The sequence below is a fragment of the Pollicipes pollicipes genome, unplaced genomic scaffold (assembly GCF_011947565.3).
Source record: "Pollicipes pollicipes isolate AB1234 unplaced genomic scaffold, Ppol_2.1 Scaffold_3087;HRSCAF=3621_pilon_pilon_pilon, whole genome shotgun sequence".
Classification (NCBI taxonomy): Eukaryota; Metazoa; Arthropoda; class Thecostraca; order Pollicipedomorpha; family Pollicipedidae; genus Pollicipes; species Pollicipes pollicipes.
In genome coordinates, this window is record NW_023596225.1 from 13,041,304 (window position 1) to 13,061,639 (window position 20,336).

Sequence of the window (20,336 nt, forward strand, 5' to 3'; positions counted from 1 at the left end):
CTAAACGAGAAGATTCCACAACAGTGGCACTTGTTTCGTCCGAAGGCGAATGCCGGCATTCAATCAGTCACAATTCCGCATGCAAACGCTGACATCAACTTGCGATATTTGGGTGCCAACGCAAAGCAAATATTGTCGGAGCCCACAACATCGCCCAGATTTTCCATATGTCTACAGGCGGGGGGGGGAGGGGGGGCACCACACATGACCGTGCTGCATTTACACTGCTATGCAATATGTTAATATTCTACATCTAACTCAAAGCGATACGAACTCCGGCCTCTCTCCACCGGCTACGGCCCGATATTCACGACTGTCGCGCCACCCCCAGTCTACAGCGGGTTAGAGGGGATGCGCCGAGCGACTCTGCGCCGCCTGCTATACACGGCTGTCTGCCCGACACAAAGCTGCCGCCCCGGCTCGCGCGTGCTGTGTACAGGTTGTTACGCGTCGACGTCGGCGGCGCGGTACCAACCGAGGCGCGGCTGTGCGGCTCTCACAGGCCGCCCGACAGTCGGGACACGGACACTTTCCAGCGCGAGCGTCCGGCGCTGCAACGGCGGACGTCGGCGTCATGCGCCGCCACCGCGGCCCGGCCGGGCGGCGCGCACACAGCGCCGGGTTAGCGCGCGCGAACGGACGGCGGACACCGACACCGGGCCAGCACCTGGCGCGGCCGACCGGCACTCCGCACAAACCACCGGGACCGGACCAGCGGGCGGGGGGCGGCACGCACGCACACTTACAGTCGCCGGCGGCGCGCTAGAATCTGGCCTTAAACTGGCGGGTCAGCGTCAGCAAGCTCGAGTGCTTTGTCAGGGTTCTGCAAACACCGGGATCGGGTTAGGGACGGCCCTGCCGGCGACCAATCGGCGGGAGGCGCCCGGCGCATGCGCACCGAACGCAACGGGACAGTCGGATCCGCCCACGACCGACAGCGGCCATTTCAGACATTAGTATTACCCGACGACCGAGAAGTTACGACAGCGTCAGGACAGGCGGCTCAAGAGCTTTAGACCAAGTGGAAGTGGAAGATGGAACTCGGGTTATGTCGAAAACGGGACTAGTCGCACAGTGCGGCTTGCGATTTTATTCGAAAACAGCCACAGCACTGCCGGTAGCATGAGCACGTCCGACAAAAATCAGAGAAAACAAATCTTAAACCAAAAACGGCAGCCCAGCGTGCCACGCCCATCGGACAGGTCATACCAAACAGCCAACGAGACGGGCAGAGTGCACAGTAGATCACGGAAGACACGTGTCTCTCGTACTCCCCGTCGGCTGTCTGTCTCCCCAGGGCGGGCCCCTCTCCCAGGTCATGACGCCTCCGTAGCTGTGTAACACGTCGTTGCACTGAACAGTCAATCAATCACAAATATAGGCATACGGCCCTGCGATCACCAGCACTTTTTCGGCACCGTACGTGAAAAGTAGCGACGCATCTCGCCCTTCGCCAGTGGGTCGATCTTTGCGCAGCGATATTTCTGCACAGTACTACCTTCCAGGTGGGTCCTCTGGCGGCCCAGAGCAACTATGGTGTGCGTTCTGCTACGCGCTATCCACGCGCTATCGAGTTACGGGGACAGTCAGCCGAGGTCACGCTGCGCAAGTGACGAATTTGTCTTTGTCCAGTTAGTGCTGGTGGTTGGAGGGTTCGCGACCTTTGACAGGCAAGATCCCGTTACCCGTAGTACCCCAGTGACCCGGATCCAAAACGAGCAGGGATGCTGACCCATGTCCGCCGCTGCCTCCGCCCGACGCCGGGTACCCGCGGCTGCCGCGGTGGCAACGGCGGCGGGCGGCCGACGCCTAACTCACTCCTTGCTGTGTGACTCGAGCTCACGCCGGCGCAGCTCAGCCACCGTCACGCCGTTCAGCCGCTCCCAGTCCTCGCGCTCGCGCAGGAACGCGGCGCGCCGCTCCTCCAGCTGGCGGCGCTGCTCCTCCAATGGCGCCAGCATCTGCTGCTGCCGCCGCTGCAGCTGCGGGCGCGGCGCGCGAGACACCGGGTCAGCGCGGGCGGCGCCGCGCTGCCACCGAGGCGGCCGGCCACAACACCGGCAAACGGGGCCGGCGCGACGCGTCGCTTGGTTCTTGGCGGGACGTGGACATCGCAGTCACGTTTGACACAGGCTTTTAGCGTCGGGTTCCAAGCCAGTTGTAAAAGTCAGTTGTACGCCAGCACGGAGCGGCAGCCGCCCACTCGGTTCCGTGCGCGAAGGGTGGGCGACAATGCCCAGAAGATCAGCTGACTGGACGGCTGATCTGTAGCGCCAGTTCACACAGCATGTCGCCAGTTACATCGTCGAAGAGAGGCGACAGGAATAAGCTAGTCAACGGAGGCCGATTATTCTGTCCGACTGGCACAATCACTGAAGTTGTGGAACACAGCATGGACCGTTGCCCGTGTTAGGCAATGCCGAGGACAATGGGCAAATGAGTTCTCTACGCAAAAGCACACCAGATCCCTTCTCAACCAGAGGAGACGGGGCGGATCACGAGACTAACGCCAACAGCCCATGAAGACTGCGGGCGAGAGCCGAGGGGCCCACATCGTGCTCACGTCATCTTCCGACTCCTTGAGCTTGCTCCGCTTTTCCTTGACCTTCATCTCGAACACCTGCTCCATCTCGCTTTCCATCTTCTTCATCTTGAGCTCGTGATCCCGTTTCTCCTCCTCCATCTGCGCCAGCGGGTTCCTACAGTAACGACAGAGGAATGTCGGACGAACATCGGCCATCGTAGGGACGCCTCCTCGGCGGCATATGCCGGTGGTCACGACGCACTAAGAACAACACAACCAGCGGGCAGTCTCAGTGCAGGCCGGCCGTAGGCTAAAAGCAGGGAGCAGTCTCGCCTCGACTCGCCACGTATGCCATCCAACAAAGAAAAAGGCTACAAGCCGAGCAAATCACCACAAAACATCCGACGGCTCAACGCGAAGACGGCAGCGAAGCCTACTTCTGCATCGCTGATGACATCACGCATCGATCGCCGCATAACGTCACACACGCCGTGCGTCAGCTCACGCACAGGCGCAAGGGCGCCAGAGTGAGCGGGTGGGCGCCGCCTCGCCACCGACCGAGACCCCGGGGCGGGGCGCGCGCGACGCGGCCTGGAGGCGGCCGGGAGGAGCTCCGCCGACTCCAACCAAGCCGCCTCTCTGCTGTCGGACGCGGCGGCAGACGCACGCCGCCGGCACTCGGAGTTACGGAGGCCGAATGCACGGAGACTGCCACCGCGCACCACTTACCAGATGGTCATGAACGTGTTCATGATCCTTTGCGGGCGCAGGGTGGACGAGGGGACGACGGTTAATACCGGCCCGGGTGGCGATGGCGCCAAACCAAGTGGGTAAGCGTCCATCATCGCTGCTCGAGTGTGCACGAATTGAGTGCGCTTTTCAAGAAAATGACGTCGCAAGCTGTATAGTGGTTGGTTACCGTTTGTTACGGATTGGTCACGCACTACTTGCGGAGAAAGCGGAGCGACATGCCAACTTGTATGCACTGGGGGAGTGAAGAGGCTTGGACACTGGGTGAAGCATCACATGCCGGGGCCGAGTTTTTCAAAACTACCTCAACCTCATCGCTACAGACAACCAATCTTAAATGCCACCCTCTGCTTTCCCTACCCGCTTGCAGACACCTTTAAAGCATAAGCTGCACGCGTGCACACCCGCACTCACACCCAGAGTGACCAATACACCCACCGTTCCACACACACGTGCGCCCGGGACCCGGCCGAGACAGGTGCACGCACTGCCGGCGTCCCCCGCTCCGCCCGTCTCCCCCTCCCCCCTCACCCTCCCCGGTCGGCGGCGCGCGCCGCCTCACTCACTTGTTGACGATCTTGGAGGGTCGTCCGTCCGTGCCGACACCGGCTAGCTTCCGACACCGGTAGTTCTCGTAGTGGACCGAGCTAGTGACGTCGCGCAGGTCCATCATGTGCGTGCGGATCTGGCCGGAGGGGGAGGGGTCACGGGGGATCACGGGTCACAGGTCACAAACCGTAGTCTGGCCGCTCTACGTCAGGCCAAGGCCGACAACCCGCGAAAACACGCTCACCACGATCAGCAGACTGACGGGGAGTACGTCTCAAACCCCAATAGAAAAGTATGTAATAACTGAGAAGTTCAGTAATGATGCTGCAACAAATCAATCATTCATGAATCGTTCTCGACACTCAATATTGTGCTGCAACAAATCAATCATTCATGAATCGTTCCCGACACTCAATATTGTGCACTACAAAAGCAATAAACATACAGCATAGTATACAGCGATTTAACAGCGTTGCGTGTAAAGTCGTGTTGTCGCTAGAAATTGTCAATGAAGCAGTGCGTTAAGACCATTTTAGCTACAGGCAGGAACGGATTTCTTCAATGGTTATTTTGACTTACACAGTTCCACCATATGCACTTCTGGATACGGATGTGACTGTCAGCACAACGAGGTTTTTATTCGAACTGACAGTGAGCGTAGCGGGAGATTGCTTCAGCACGAAAACACGTAGAAAATACTGAATGGCGCCGCATTCTTGGCATAACATTTAAGTTCCAGCTGCCTGTATGGATAACTGCGGTGCAATAGCAAAACGTGGCAGATGAGAAGTGAAGCTGCGCTGCAGCCGTCTGGTGTTCTCGGGCTGACCCCAAGCTTCGCCCTATGGCCCAGAATGTCGTCTAATGGGCGGGCTGTGAAGGTGTGCGCCCTTTAGTTTAGGGTGTGTGCCCCCCCCCCCCCCCCCCCTCCAATAGCACATTTCCCCATCTGGGACAGGGGGGGGGGGGGGCAGGCACGGATAGCACGAGCCCCTCCGGTGAATGGCCGCAGCTCCACCGCCGTCCCGTGAGGCGTGTAACGACAAGGAGTATTCAGCGAACAGGATGAGAGGGGACATTCGGCGAACAGTATGAGGGAGTGGCATCATCTGGCGCAGACGTCGCGGACGGCGCCGAACAGCCTGGCCAATACATCCCTGCACCCAACTCGACTTGGCTGATCTCTTGCGGCGGAAGGCAGCTGCGCTCCAGCGCCAGGCGGCCAAGTGCCCTGCCTGGCCACACCCGCTGGCGCTTACCAGCATGTTCCTCAGCGGGATGAAGTCGGAGTGGTCCATGCTCTCGATCTGGACCACGCCCCACGGGTACCGGCGGCCACGCACCTTCTTGCCGTCCACCTAGGGGGCGGGCGGGGAAGTTCGCTCACGGCGACACGACCAGACGGAGGTCACTGCCAAACCGCACACGGCTGGGAACAGCAACAGTCGACACAACCTGGGCTGCGTGAGTTAACTCCGGCGCAATGTCAATGGCTGCGTTTTCTCCCTCCACGAACACTAATTTCTCGCAAACGACGTGACAAAATGGGCAAACTCAGCCATACGCAATCAAGATCCCACACAAATTATTAGCGGGGCACTATGAGAGCGTACCCAGCACAGAACAAGCCGGGACGCCCGCCGGACCTGACCGCGCGCCCCCCGTCAGTCCAGCCCTCGTGCCCTCCAGCCCCCGCGCCGACCGACCTCGACAATAGTGTTGGCGCCGACTACGGCGAACGGTACCCGCTCGCGCAGCGCCTTCTGCGCGCGCGCCTCCTCCTCGTCGTCACACTCCGGAAACTCGTATATGCGAATCTTGTGCTGGGCGATCTCGTTGAGGATCTGCGGCGCGTGGGCAATGGTGAGATCCCTGGGAGTTGGGAACACAGGACAGCACACCGGGAAACAGGGCACAGCCGGGTCGGCCACCGCGCCAGCCTCTGCTGGCTAATCACTGATCGTAGAACATCCTCCCACTTCCCAACAAGCTGCGTCACCCACCTGTCCCCAGCAAAGGTATCTGAGCATGAACAGTGGTTAAAGATGCATGGGCACACTGGAGCCATCGCAAAAGCACTGACGCTAGCATGAACGCCTAAGCACGCACGTACGCACCGGTCTACCTGCGCTTGTACGCGAAGCCCACCGCACGACTACCTCCCGCCGCCGGCCGCGCCGTCGCCCGCACCTGGCGCTTGAAGCGGGTGATCTCCTCGGGCGTCATAGTGTCGGCCTTGGCGATGACTGGCACGATGTTGACCTTGTCATGCAGCCGCTTCATGAACTCGACATCGAGCGGCTTCAGGCCGTGACCGGATGGGCCGATGCAGTAGATGCAGCAGTGCACGCGCGAGTCCACCACCTCGGAGCGGCGCACGCGGCTCTCGGCGTTCAGGTACTCCTCGTACCGCGACTCGATGAACTCGATCACCGGCTGCCAGCTACAGCGTGTCGGCTCGGTGTTAGTCGGGGCAGCTGCGACCGCCCGAGACGCCCGGCCGTTCGAACGCCGCCGGCCACGTGAAATGTGAGCTACAAACGGAAAGCGCGGGTTCGGTTTTGGACGCTGGTGAAAGTCTATTGGCGTCGTGGCCTGGGACTTCAGTTGAAGGGACGGTGGGTCGGCCACGGGATGTAATTCCACAAAATACGCTAAGTGGGGGGGGGGGGGAGACTGAGCGCGGAAAAATAACCAAACACCCCCCCCCCCTAAATACACGAAAGAGCAAATGTCTCCCCGGATTTGACCTGCTTTCATACTTTCATACTCCCCGGATTTGACCTGCTTTCAGATATGGGGGGGGGGGGTCCAGTCCCCTAAACCAGGCGGAAAACTACAGCTCAGATGGGTCAGCACCTCAGCCCGGCCAGCAGGATAGAGGGTCCAGTCCCCTAAACCAGGCAGAAAACTGCAGACCAGCTGGGTCAGCACCTCAGCCCGGCCAGCAGGATAGAGGGTCCAGCACCGGTGGCAAGCGCCGGTCCCTGTTTGCACGGGCTCGGCTTTAGACCTCGACAACCAGTTCATGGTGCAGCGCCATGCCCGTAGCCTGCAGCCAGTGCAGCCCCAAAACCGGAGTGAGGGAATTCAGTGAACACGAACTTGACAATTGCTTCACACTACGTTCGATGATAACTTCGCGCTAAGTTTTAAATTCATTAAGTTCTGAGTTCGCATTAAAAATTGTTCCAGCTGAACGTGATGTAACGTAAACTTGTTCGTCTCATCCTTGAAGTTCATCATATAACCTGATGAATATGGTGGCACCCTCTGTTAGTACTATAAAGAGCGTGGTCCTGCTGGTCACGTACCAATTACTGTTGTCCACCGCGTCTCCAAAGCCAGGTGTGTCGACCACCGTCAAGCTCAGGTTCACCCCGTTCTCCTTCACGTGCACCACGGTTTTATCCACCTGGCGACCGCACCAACACCACAGGTTCACACTGCAGCCCATAGATGGCTGTCCACTCGAGTGCAGACAGGTACCAGATGTCGACTGATAAGACAGACAAATTACAGCAGCCTGTGAATGGCGCGTGACGTACGGGCTAAAATGACTCCGCTTCATTTGCACGTGCTCTAGGACTGGCAGCATGCGCGGGGGCCGCCCACATTAGCCCTCGACAACATACAGTGTAGGCACCAACCAACGGGCGAGAGCCATGAGGGCCGTACAAATCGCACGGGATGCCCTCCTTCCCATCGCCCCCCCCCCCCCCCCTCACAGGTCTCGACGCACGGCGATGCGCGCAGTCATCATCTGTGGCTGTCGCCGTGCAACCCTGAGTGGCGGACGTTCCATAACCGCGGACGTCGCGAAGGCGCGTCGGGCCGGGGCGCGGCCGAACTCACGGCCACCGTCTTCTGGATGCGGTGCGATGGACCTGGGTACTCGTTGTTGTAGATGTCTGACATAAACATCGAGTTGACTAGCGTGGACTTGCCGAGGCCGGACTCGCCTGGAACAGCCGGAGCGGGCGGTCAGCTGGCGGGCAGCGGCAGACGCGGGGTCATCTGCAGGACCACGCCGGGTGGGCTAGCTGGCTGTCCGGTGGGCGTCCCGTCGGCCGGACACGCCGGTCAGGCCGCGCCGGCACGCTTTGCAGGTACACAGCTGACACGGACCGACAGCGACACTCATCGGTATGGACAACGTGCGCGCCGACAGAGCCGGGTCAGCGGTGGTAACACAGCGGTAGTAACACAGCGAGACTGAAGTCTTCCACACAGTTCCCTTGAAGGGCTGTGCGCGGCGTAGCGTAGCTACGGAGCTGTGTATTCCGAACGACTATTAGGCCACCATTGGCTTTCAAAGTAAACCCAATAAAGCCAGCATCAAACACCGACTCAGGACAAATTCTGAAGATCACTTCTGTAACGCCCTCGTCCGTTCGACGTCTCTCTTCAGCGGCCGTCGAGTCGAGATCGTAAACACCCCGCGGCCAAAGGCGTTCGCGGTTCCGCTGGAGAGTGGTGCAGTGAACACGAAGTCCGGACCGGTGCCGAAAAGGCGGAGAAACGTGCGGCGCGTCGACCAGCGCAACAAAAAGGCGGACAAACGTGCGGCGCGTCGACCAGCGCAACAAAAAGGCGGAGAAACGTGCGGCGCGTCGACCAGCGCAACAGAAAGGCGGAGAAGCGTGCGGCGCGTCGACCAGCGCAACAAAAAGGCGGAGAAACGTGCGGCGCGTCGACCTCCGCAACAAAAAGAGAGGCGCCGCGCAGGGTTCGCGCCCGCCGCGCTGACAACGACGCGGACACTCCTAGTCCGTAAAGACCGACAACGAAACAGATACAGAGGCGGGACCGTTGGCGACCTGGTGTACTTCGGGCGCAACCGAGACCGCCTGTGAGGACACCAGCCGGCCAGAGCATAGCGGAGCTGAGACCAACGTCACGAACTCAACCAAGGCAGTGGACTAGCTGAACGAAAACTAAATGTGCGGACTGCACCGAGCCGAACTGTACCCGGGCGACCCTGGCGGCCTTCGAACGGCCTCCTCCCCCCCCCCCCCCCCCTCCCTCTTACCCGGCGAGCTACGGTGTCGACAGCTGCTGCCACGGCCGCGCCGCCGCGCCGGTCGGCACATCCGCTCGGCACGTGCCAGCACGCGCCGCGTGTCGGCACGTGGTGCGCGTGTCCTGCCGACAGTCGGCCGAGAACGAGAGTGCGGCGTGCGGCCGGCGCGAAGGCAAGAGTGGCGCACGGTCGCCGCGCTCGGCCGACACCTGAGCCGGGGACCTCCCGCGGTGCGGCCGGTCGGCCGGTCGCTACTACAGCCCACCGGCGAGGCTGCCGGACCCATCCCCACCGATTGCGACAACGCATGTGGCTCAATCCGCTGCTCGCTACCGGCGTTGGGCTAAGCGCGAGAGTTCGTTCCCAGGTGCGCAGCTTCCCCGACCAGAGGCTCGGCCCAGCTAAGCTGCTGGCGTTGCCCAACTATGCAGAAAAAGCTAATCAAGAGACGGTGCCACATCTACTGAAAGCCTCGCCAGGTACCTCCCCATAATACGAAAGTCAAACTGACAGGATGCACGCCATCTAATGGGTCAATTCGTTCGGCACTTTTCATGCGCTCACTTATGCCCACATTTTATTCCACCCAGCACTTGTATCGGAATTGTGAAAGAAGGGCTATGGCCACACCAGCAGGGAAAATAAACGCCCTTTCTCAGCAATTAGCCTGACTGAGAACTAAGTACTTAAGCCAGGGGATAATGAACTTTGCCGTTCGCAGCGCTGCACAGATTCTGACATGCATAAGGAAATACAAAAGTGGCGCTCAGTCCCGTGTCCTGGAACCCTCTCCTCACGGCGCGTACCACTCGCATTAAAGGGGTCATGCTCGTCTGTTTCCTCCCAACGTCATTAGCCAATGATCGATTCGAACACTTCATCATACCACGACTGGCACACTTCAGCCGCGACAGCAATCACACCAGGAATGCCCATAGCAGCAACATGGCGTCATACGGAGCCATCCTAAGCCCGCCCAGAAGCGGCTCCAGGCGGTAAGAAGCCCGCTACGCTAGCAGCGTCAAACCGATCCAGACCAGCGCCCTAGGCGCCGTCCCAGTGCCATACATGGTAGCATAAAAACGGTGGCAACGCGGGGGCAGCGATAAAAAGCCCCTCCCCATTCCGTTTTTGAGGCCCCGGCGCCCCTGGCTGCTCGGGGTGGTGAAGCCACGCGAAAGGTCACCGAGGCTGGTCATGCGCGTCCCCAGCCGGCCGGATGATGCCAGCAGCCAGGCGCGGCCCAACGGCCTTGTTTGTTTTCTTTCGGCCGTCGGCGCATCCCGCGGCGACCATAGACGGCGCCATGTCTGCCGCCGGCCGGCGCCGCCAAACAACGCGATCCGTGCTGCTCACGGCCGACCAGCGCGTCACCCCGCTCGGGGGCACGTACCGCCGACGCGCAGCGACCAGCCACGTCCAAACGGTACGCGTCTGCTCCACCGTTATCGAGTTTTTCTAATCATCGACGATTTTCTTAATATTCCACAATGCGGAAAGTAAATAATCTTAAATCGAGACACAATGACAGCGTTGATGAAATCACATCAACAGCAGGCCGAAAGTCCGACTCATGAGTGCACGACGCCGGACGCACCGCACTGGCCGAAAACATGGCAGCGCGGCACCGTCCCGCACCTGTACCGCTTCACTGACACCCCACTGGTCAGTGTCACGCATACACTCCACGGTGGCGGCCGAGATCGGTCGGACCAGGCCGATGTGTCGTCCGGGCGGGGCCAGAGCGCACGTCCGTGGCTGGGCCGTGGCGGCGCGCCTCGCACCGGTGGCACCCGCCCGTCCCAGCACCAAGCAGTCGGCGAGCTCGCCTGGCGCCGCGACACACTCCGTGTCAGCCCAGTGGCGGGCGAGAGCCTGGCCGCGTACGCCAGTCAGACCGCTCGCGTCGCATCCCACGTGCGGTCTATCACCGCGTTGACGTCGCTCATGAACAACTGGTCACCACCTTACTGCGCAGTATGTCAACGCAAAACGCTTACGTAGTGCTGCTATCGCTCGAATGTTCATGTTGCAACTACAGCTTGTCTTCTCATTGTTCACTTCTCCTCGCGAATCAACAATGCGATGTTCAGAATACGCGCAATCTCGGCTTGGCTCTAGCCAGGAGGCCGCCGGGGCCAGGGCACCTGCCGCCGCCGCTCAACTGACAGGGGCGCGGGGAGCCGCGGCCTGATACCGGCGCCGGGCCGGACATTCACTGGCCCCGACAACGAGCCAGGCCCGGAAAGAGACACAAACAGTCAGAGAGCGAGACAGAGGACCCTGACAACCGGGGAGGGACCAGACAGCGAGACAGAGGACCCTGACGCCCGGGGAGGGACCACACAGCGAGACAGAGGACCCTGACGCCCGGGGAGGGACCAGACAGCGAGACAGAGGCTCCTGACGCCCGGGGAGGGACCAGACAGCGAGACAGAGGACCCTGACGCCCGGGGAGGGACAAGACAGCGAGACAGAGGACCCTGACAACCGGGGAGGGACCAGACAGCGAGACAAAGGACCCTGACGCCCGGGGAGGGACCAGACAGCGAGACAGAGGACCCTGACGCCCGGGGAGGGACCAGACAGCGAGACAGAGGACCCTGACGCCCGGGGAGGGACCAGACAGCGAGACAGAGGACCCTGACGCCCGGGGAGGGACCAGACAGCGAGACAGAGGACCCTGACGCCCGGGGGGGACCAGGTAGTGGGGCAGCGATCCCTAACGCCCGGGGAGGGACCAGACAGCGAGACAGAGGACCCTGACACCCAGACAGCAAGTCACCAGCTCAATGGAAGGCGGGCCGGCGGCGCCCAGGTGTCGCCCGCCGCTCGGTGTCGGCACAGGCGTGCATTGGCGTGCTGCGCCGCACCTCCACAGGTCGAGCCGGCGCGTCACCGCCGGCTTCCAGCAAGCGTTGCCGGGCCGTGTCGGGAGCGACAGGCCGAGATGGACCGAGCGCCAACTCTGAGCTCAATGGCAAAGCAGCCGGCTCCAAACGGTGACAGCCGCTTACCCGTGCGGTGTTGGATCCGTTTCAGTGACTGCAGTGGAGGAAGAGAGTCCGCCCCCTCCCTTCCACAGTGCCGCCCAGAAGGTGCTGCGAGGGATAACGACTCTCGGACCGCCACAAAGCGTTGAACCCACGCTGTTTGCCATCGTGGCTCCCATTACCTTGTATGTAAGTGCCTCCCTGCTTATCTCTTGCATCACTGAGATGGGCCAAAGGGTGACATCATCTGCGGCCATAGCGACAGTTGCCATGACAACCCGCTATGATGTACACAAACCGCAATGGGACGCCACTTTTGCCAGCGCCAAAGCCTGCTGACGACAGCACACGGCCCACGCCCCTGCCGCGTCCGCAAGCTCTGCAACGCTCGCCTTCCAGCATGTCTCCGCTCGCCGGACAGCGAGCCTGAAAGCCTGGCAGATGGGCGCGCCAGCAATGCCGTCGGTGCAATAGAGCGGTGCCAGCCGCAGTAGGGCATTAAATCACGGAAGTCACAACAAAAGCATCTGCCACAGCCATTCACATGTTGTCGTGGAGCTATGGCAGTGAACGCTCGAGTCATGCAAGTGGCATCTCCGGTCAGATCAGAATATACGTCCCCGTTGAATAACGAAGAGATATGACGATCGGCAAAGGTACACGCAGTTCGGTGATGGCCGCACTCATTTCAGCATCGGTGCGCTCGTTTTAAAACAGGTAGCTATTTCGTGGACGCACATGTTTCGTTGCCACGCTGGACCACATCAGGGGTGTTCGCCGTACGTCCGCAAGATAACAGACACAATGTCCAATTTTTTACACACTTGACGCGCTTGTGACTGGCCGTTATTGCAGGGCCCAGCCTCGGCGAGTGGGGACGCGGCAGGCCGGCGACCGCTGACGCGCGCCCGTGCCGCGGCCAACGGCGACATGGACGCCGGAGCGGCCCGGCCGCCGGCAGGGGCGCCCGCCTGCCGCCATTCGTAGGACAGCCAGGCTGGCGGTGGCGCCGCGGTCAGCCGGTCGGCCCCGGGGACGACGGTCGCCTGCCGCAGACCCGAGCGCGGCTGACGCCCCTCGGGTCGGTACCGCGCTCGTCAGCGGCAGGGCGGGGGCGGGCGCGAACCCCAGCCACCACGCACCGCCACACACCCCGAGATCGACACACGCTAGTCCCGGTCCACGCTCTGTCCTCGTTCCCCGAGTCGACACGGCCCCGCCCCGCCACGCAGCCGGCGGCGGCAGGCCCTCACTCACCGACCACCATTAGCGTGAAGTGGAAGCCCTTCTTGACGGCGCGCCGGTACACCTGGTTGGGCAGGTTGGCGAAGCCGACGTAGCCGTCCAGCTGACGGGCGCGCCGCTGCGGGCCGCGCTGCTGACGCTCCCTGTTCTCCTCATCTGCGCGGCGTGCCGTCTCCACCTCTGGCTTCGGCTTCGGCTCCGGCGCCGGCGGCTCCTTCGCCGGCTCTGGCTTAGGCGAAACCTGCGCGCACGACCGGGCGGTCGTCAGCTGGGTGGACGTGACGAGTCGTTTGATTCGGTCTCGGAGTACATCAGGGATCACAGAAGTGGTGAGCGCCACGAGCCAGGGACGCTCTGTCCGTGGGGGGCCGACCGCCGGACAAACACGCCGACTTTACGACGCTTCGTCGTTTTATCGCCAACAATATGAGAATGCGAGGAGCCGGGGCCCGACGCTGCGACACAGCGCACATTCTGAAGCCAGTGCCGCTCGGGTTGACACTGAGCCCGAGGACGGCGCTCCGAGCCATCGGGGGAGCAGACAGAGGTCCGCAGCGGCGAACACGGCTGCGCCGGACGCTCCAACGCTAGTGCGTGTTCCCAGGGGAAGTGCGGATGAGTTGGCAGATCGCACCCCCTCCCCCGACCTCGACCTCGACCTTCGGACTGTGCGCGGTAGTGCCATCAGCAAAACGGCGGGTTTCGGAGCGGTGGACCGTGGTCCGGCGCCGACGCGTCGCGTAAGTGATTCACTGGCCGATCGCAACACGCATGGGAGCCGTAGATAATCATATACCACCATGAGTGCCGGTTGATAGTCATGTGCTTGACATATGACCTTTCGAGCCTCCGCTGCAGAGGAAGACCTACTGGCGACGATTTGAGTCTCCAAACAGCACGTGCCACGCAGGTTGCCGACAAATCAAACACACTCACATTTCGCGGGCAGCATCCTTACTCCCGGAGGCAGCTGGGCCTTGCAGCGTTCATCTGCCATGAGCAGGTGCCGGCCAGCAGCCAGCGCACGCGATAAGAACATATCCCAACGGGAGCTTTAAGCCAGCATGGGGTGACCCACTCAGGGGTTTGGAGTCTTGCAGTGTGCTTGAGCGTGAAGTCATGGGGAACCGATCTACTAAAAATGAAGAAGCAAGGAGCCACTTGCCGCTAAATCTCTACCCATAACATCGCGGCTGAAGAAACCATTTACTTGCATTTTTAAATAGTAGACAGCTAATTTTGCGGTTGAATTAGAGAGAATTCTAGAAATCGTTGCCTGGCACACTGAGCGCCATAGCATTCTAATGCAAACACTGCAATGGACCCCCGTTTCCAACATGAATACGAGTCCGATGCTCTGCAAACACAGCTGATTACAGCCGACTCTGCTGAATCGCGGGTCAGCACACGCCATCTCTTGAGCATACGCGGCACCAACTCCATCATTCACCGTCATGGTCAGCTTACCACCACTCTGACGCAAACCGACCCCAAACCAGACAGATTTAACGCTTCATGCATTTGAATTGCCTGTCCTGCGATACGGCCAGGGATATGCAAACTCCCAGCGGCTATTGGCGCTGCACGGCGCCCGTAGCGGCTCAACGGCGGCGCCCGTCGGCGCCCACACGGCAGCCGCCCCACAGCGGCTGTTGGCGCTGCACGGCGCCCGTAGCGGCTCAACGGCAGCGCCCGTCGGCGCCCACACGGCAGCCGCCTCACATCCCAGCGGCTGTTGGCGCTCCACGGCGCCCGGAGCGGCTCAACGGCAGCGCCCGTCGGCGCCCACACGGCAGCCGCCTCACATCCCAGCGGCTGTTGGTGCTCCACGGCGCCCGGAGCGGCTCAACGGCAGCGCCCGTCAGCGCCCACACGGCAGCCGCCTCACATCCACTTCGCAGCCCCGGCGCTGCCGCGGTGCTCCACGACGACAGTTCTCTCCGCGCAAAACAACTGTTCGGCTACATTTAATAAAGTCTTGGTCGCATAGCAGTCGTTCTTGATATCCCAAACACGTAGCACCGGGCACGGTACCGGCAAGTAAAATAAACGGCATAAGAGAGCTTCCAAGTCTGAATCGCGCTCGCAGCCTGATGAGACGCTACGAAAAAGACAAAATTGCGCAAGAAAGCAAACTATCAGCAATCGAAAGGCAAAACATGGAACAGAAACACGCCACGCCTGACCGCCAACGAAGGGGCAGAGTACAGCACTCGCCACTCAGGGAGTCCGCCTTCCCAAAGAGCCAGCAGGGCACACAGGCGGCCCGACGGGAGGGGTGTCTGTCTGGCAGTGACGGCTCGCCCCAGCAGGGTGAGCTCCTCTACGCAGTGGCGGCGGGCGGCCGCGGGCAGCGCGGTCCGCCGGGCCAGCAGCAGACCCTGCACCCGGCGCCGTGCCGTGCTGGGGACACCGACACTGCCTGCAGCCCCGAGCGGAGTACGCGGTCCAGCCGCGGCCGGGCGGATACCCAACCAGAGGGACGGTCGTCACCGTCATCCCGGCGTCGGCGTGCCGTGGCGTGAATACCGCACCACGAAATCGACTCTTTCATTCAGTGAACTCTTGCAGACTGGGCGGTGCTTCGAAACACGACGGCACCTTGGTGTACTGCAGCAGGAAGAAGTATCCTTACTAAACACTGTCGTCCTGGCCTCCACACTACGCTGCGGGCATCGTGGCCTTAGACGCCTCGCAGAACCCTGCGATCCCTGTCATATGGCGGTACTTCGTATTTTTTTACGTACAATGGGGCTGCGATATCACTTAGATGCTGCATGCTCCTCGAGTCCCTGGCGCGCGGGGGAGCACTGCGACTTCTGTCCTGTTGCGGCACCCCACGGTCCCATACAAGGCACAACATCGTGCAACTCAACCTGTACCGTGCCCTGAAAACCTGGGAGCACCACAAAGCTCCTGACACACTGCATGCCCCCGTCATCCCTACCGTACTGTGGCATCCTGGATCTCCCGACACAGCGATTACCCAGCTTCCCCATACACCACGGCACCCTGGCACACCGGGCAGCTCCCAGCACACGCGGCATACAGCAGCACCCCGCCGCCACCACAGGACGAGTGGAGGGCTGGGCCTCTGCTGGCGGCTCGACGGCCTCGGTCGCCGGATCAACGTTCTTATGTCAAACGGCAAGAGTGGCGGCACTTCCCAGCGGCGCAGCCGATGACTGGTGACAGACACGATAGCCCGCCCGTCTCAATAGGCGAGAGCCGCGAAAGCTCGACACTTGCACAATGGAGAAACTCCGCGCAGCGAAAAACGCTCCGAGCGACCAAAGTGAAAAAGCGAGCCGAGCGGCGGCTATCCGACAGTCACAACCGACGGCAGCGCGGCCGGGCTCGCCGCACGCGGCCGTCAGTGACGGCCGGCCCGCCGCCGCTCGCCAGGCACGGCGGCCGCATGTAGCCGTGACCCAGAGCCAGGACAGCCAGCCGCGTCGGCCGGCCGGGACGGCGCACGGCTCGGCACCGGGCTGGACCCCCGCGATCAGGCTGCTGTCATCGGGATCAAAGTGCACGGCTCCGGAGATTGCATGGCGGGCTTCCACTGAGGGCGCTGAGCGTGGATGCCTGGGATGGGCGTGACAGTGTTCTCCATCTAGACTGCTTCGGAGACAGCGGGCGCCATACTGACGACACGGTGGGACGGCCTGCACGCCATAGTCCGTCACGCGATCAACAGCCCGTTCCATTCATTCCAGGCATGAGAGCAGTTCCAGCACATGAAATCAACGCCGAGACACGACAAAATTTTTTGTACCCCAAGTCTCACCAAGACGGCCGTGCGTGACATTGAAGGAGACCGGGGGACGGCAGTCTCGTTAGCGGGCCAGGTCCGCTCCCAAAAGGGCCGGCGATGCGTCGTTTCAAGGCCAGACAACGGCCAGAATGTCACCAACCCGACCCGTATGGACCCCTCCCCTGCCGGTAGCCGGGACTCGCCCAGCCTCACCTCGGGCCGGTTCTCCTTGTTGTCGCGGTCCCGTGTCTGGCGGCCGGCGGCGGACGGCGCGGCCGGCGCCGGCGCCTTACTCGCCGCCTCCTTCGGCACGGGCGGCGGCGCGCCGCTCGGTGGCGTCTCGCCCCGGAAGAACATCTCGCGCCTGTTCTGCAGCTGGAATACAGGGCCACCGGTCAGCAGTCTGACCGGCCGAGCCAGGTGGATACAAGTGACACATTACTGCGTTTGGTTCACTTCCAGAAATGACCACGCCCTACAAACGCATGAGCATTGGAAACAGAAGCGCTGCCCGTCTGCTCACACACTCTGCTAGTGGGACAGGCTGCCAGCCCTCCCACACGGCGGCGTACCAATCTGCCGTCTGCGAACTCTCGCCACAGTGGGGCATCAACCACTCTGCCGTCTGGCAGCCGCGCCAGACGGTGGGGCAGCCGGTCGTCGCTACGAGACGGCAGGGCGCCGGCGGCCGCGGCCCGTCTCTCGGCGACACGCCCGCCGCCGCGCGCCGTAAGGCCGGCCGTGACGGGGCCGGCGTGGAGCCGGAGTCGGAGCCAGAGCTAGAGCCGGAGCTGGAGCTGGAGCTGGAGCTGGAGCTGGAGCTGGAGCTGGAGCCGGAGCCGGAGCCATAGAAAAGGCGGGAGCCGGAGCCGGAGCTAAACTGGGAGACAGAGCGGGAGCCGGAGCCGGACCCTGAGCGAACGCGAGAGCGGGAGCCGGAGCCGGAGTCGGAGCCAAAGACCGAGCGGGAGCCGGAGCTAAAGCCGGAGACAGAGCGGGAGCCGGAGCCGGAGCTAGAGCTGGATCTGATGCAGGACACAGAGCCGGAGCTGGGGCTGGAGCTGATGTAGGACACAGCCGGAGCTGGAGCCGGAGCTGATACCGGACACGGCGCCGGAGCGCGAGCCGCAGCCAGCCGATCGACCGGCCTCGCCGCTGACGGCCGAACCGGCCGTCTGACGTATGAGCGAGCAGCCCAGCCGGCCGCTCCAAGAGCCGTGGGAGTGAGACGGTGGGGGCGCACCAGCGAGACCACCGCACCGAGGCCGGACCGCCGCCGACCGCCGCCACGCCACCGGAGCTCCAGATCACCACCGCAGGCACCACTTCAGGAACGCGCCCAGGTAGATGAAGCAGATATGGGTTGGATAGAAAACTTGACAAACCGCACCATGTAGAAACATCAATCAATCAATCAATCAATCAATCAATCAATCAATCAATCAATCAATCTCTCTCTCTCTCTCTCTCTCTCTCTCTCTCTCTCTCTCTCTCTCTCTCTCTCTCTCTCTCTCTCTCTCTCTCTCTCTCTCTCTCTCTCTCTCTCTCTCTCTCTCTCTCGCTCTCTCTCGCTCTCTCTCGCTCTCTCTCGCTCTCTCTCGCTCTCTCTCGCTCTCTCTCGCTCTCTCTCGCTCTCTCTCGCTCTCTCTCGCTCTCTCTCGCTCTCTTTCGCTCTCTCTCGCTCTCTTTCGCTCTCTCTCGCTCTCTTTTGCTCTCTCTCGCTCTCTTTCGCTCTCTCTCGCTCTCTCTCTCGCTCTCTTTCGCTCTCTCTCGCTCTCTCTCGCTCTCTCTCGCTCTCTTTCGCTCTCTCTCGCTCTCTTTCGCTCTCTCTCGCTCTCTTTCGCTCTCTCTCGCTCTCTTTCGCTCTCTCTCGCTCTCTTTCGCTCTCTCTCGCTCTCTCTCGCTCTCTTTCGCACTCTCTCTCGCTCTCTTTCGCTCTCTCTCTCGCTCTCTTTCGCTCTTTCGCTCTCTCTCGCTCTCTTTCGCTCCCTTTCGCTCTCTCTCGCTCTCTTTCGCTCTCTCTCGCTCTCTTTCGCTCTCTCTCTCGCTCTCTTTCGCTCTCTCTCTCGCTCTCTTCGCTCTCTCTCTCTCTCCTCCCTCTCGCTCTCTTTCGCTCTCTCTCTCTCGCTCTCTTTCGCTCTCTCTCGCTCTCTTTCGCTCTCTCTCTCTCGCTCTTTCGCTCTCTCTTTCGCTCTCTTTCGCTCTCTCTCTCTCTCGCTCTCTTTCGCTCTCTCTCTCTCGCTCTCTTTCGCTCTCTCTCTCGCTCTCTTTCGCTCTCTCTCTCTCGCTCTCTTTCGCTCTCTCTCTCGCTCTCTTTCGCTCTCTCTCTCTCGCTCTCTTTCGCTCTCTCTCGCTCTCTCTCTCGCTCTCTTTCGCTCTCTCTCTCGCTCTCTTTCGCTCTCTCTCTCGCTCTCTTTCGCTCTCTCTCTCTCGCTCTCTTTCGCTCTCTCTCACTCTCTTTCGCTCTCTCTCTCGCTCCCTTTCGCTCTCTCTCGCTCCCTTTCGCTCTCTCTCGCTCTCTTTCGCTCTCTCTCGCTCTCTCTCTCTCTTTCGCTCTTTCGCTCTTTCTCTCTCTTTCGCTCTTTCTCTCTCTTTCGCTCCTTCTCTCTCTTTCTTTCTTTCGCTCTTTCTCTCTCTTTCGCTCTTTCTCTCTCTCTCTCTCTCTCTTTCGCTCTTTCTCTCTCTCTCTCTCTTTCGCTCTTTCTCTCTCTCTCTCTCTTTCGCTCTTTCTCTCTCTTTCGCTCTTCCTCTTTCTTTCGCTCTTTCTCTTTCGCTCTTTCTCTCTCGCGCACGCTCTCTCTTTCGCTCTTTCTCTCTCGCGCTCTCTCTCTCTCGCACTCTCTCGCACATTCTCTCGCACTCTCTCTCGCGCTCTCTTTTTCTCGCGCTCTCTCGCTCTCTCCCTGTCCCCCATCCAATGAGTAGAGCAGGATAATTCTCCTTCGACTGCATTGTCTGGCAATTTGGCGAGTCTTTGGGCTAAGCCCACCAATATTTTAGGCTGGATACGCCTTTGCTTCTGCGGCCGCTCCATATGAACCACTGTAACAGAACATACGCCAAGGTGAATGCATGCCTAGAAGCAGTGAGAGCTTCGGTCCCATTCAAACACTATCTTTACCGCACCATCGCCGCGGGGGCCAAGAGAATACATACAACTATCGTGAAGGATGCCTTATCAACCATTCGTCGCGGTTATCACACGGATCAGTGGAGAGCTTCTAGGCCATATGGGCACCAATTTTAATCGCCCCAAAACGTCAATAAACCTGACAACAGCAAAACTACGTGTTGACAACGTTTTTGCAGGACATTTTGGCAATCAGCGCCCGGAAACTGTCAATGCCTTTACGCAAATACCAGCGCGTCAATACCAGCCCTACACTTTCCCAGCCCTAGCTTGGCAGGACCGCTGCGGGACGGAGGCATATCATTTAAGCATAATTAAAAACTGCGTCATTTGCGACAAGCTTTGCTTAACCCTGGCTGCCCTCA

General features: G+C 60.9%; 1 protein-coding gene across 7 annotated transcripts in view; it reads right to left on the minus strand.

Annotated features, from left to right (window-relative positions):
• LOC119090603 (septin-7) overlaps positions 1 to 20,336 on the minus strand; it is a 43,476-nt gene that overhangs the window by 1,567 nt on the left and 21,573 nt on the right. For 4 of the 7 annotated variants that reach the window (XM_037213435.1, XM_037213436.1, XM_037213431.1 and 1 more), the window contains 12 exons: positions 17,055 to 17,216; positions 13,097 to 13,325; positions 7,679 to 7,785; positions 7,138 to 7,238; positions 6,014 to 6,266; positions 5,530 to 5,667; positions 5,083 to 5,181; positions 3,841 to 3,959; positions 3,254 to 3,280; positions 2,564 to 2,699; positions 1,819 to 1,982; positions 747 to 823 (listed from right to left, as the gene is read on the minus strand). In XM_037213435.1, coding sequence (XP_037069330.1) covers positions 763 to 823; positions 1,819 to 1,982; positions 2,564 to 2,699; positions 3,254 to 3,280; positions 3,841 to 3,959; positions 5,083 to 5,181; positions 5,530 to 5,667; positions 6,014 to 6,266; positions 7,138 to 7,238; positions 7,679 to 7,785; positions 13,097 to 13,325; positions 17,055 to 17,216 — 1,596 coding nt within the window. In that variant the 3' untranslated portion in view covers positions 747 to 762. The remainder of the gene's footprint in view (positions 1 to 746; positions 824 to 1,818; positions 1,983 to 2,563; positions 2,700 to 3,253; positions 3,281 to 3,840; positions 3,960 to 5,082; positions 5,182 to 5,529; positions 5,668 to 6,013; positions 6,267 to 7,137; positions 7,239 to 7,678; positions 7,786 to 13,096; positions 13,326 to 17,054; positions 17,217 to 20,336) is intronic. The other 3 variants (XM_037213432.1, XM_037213433.1, XM_037213434.1) reach the window with 3 other exon arrangements.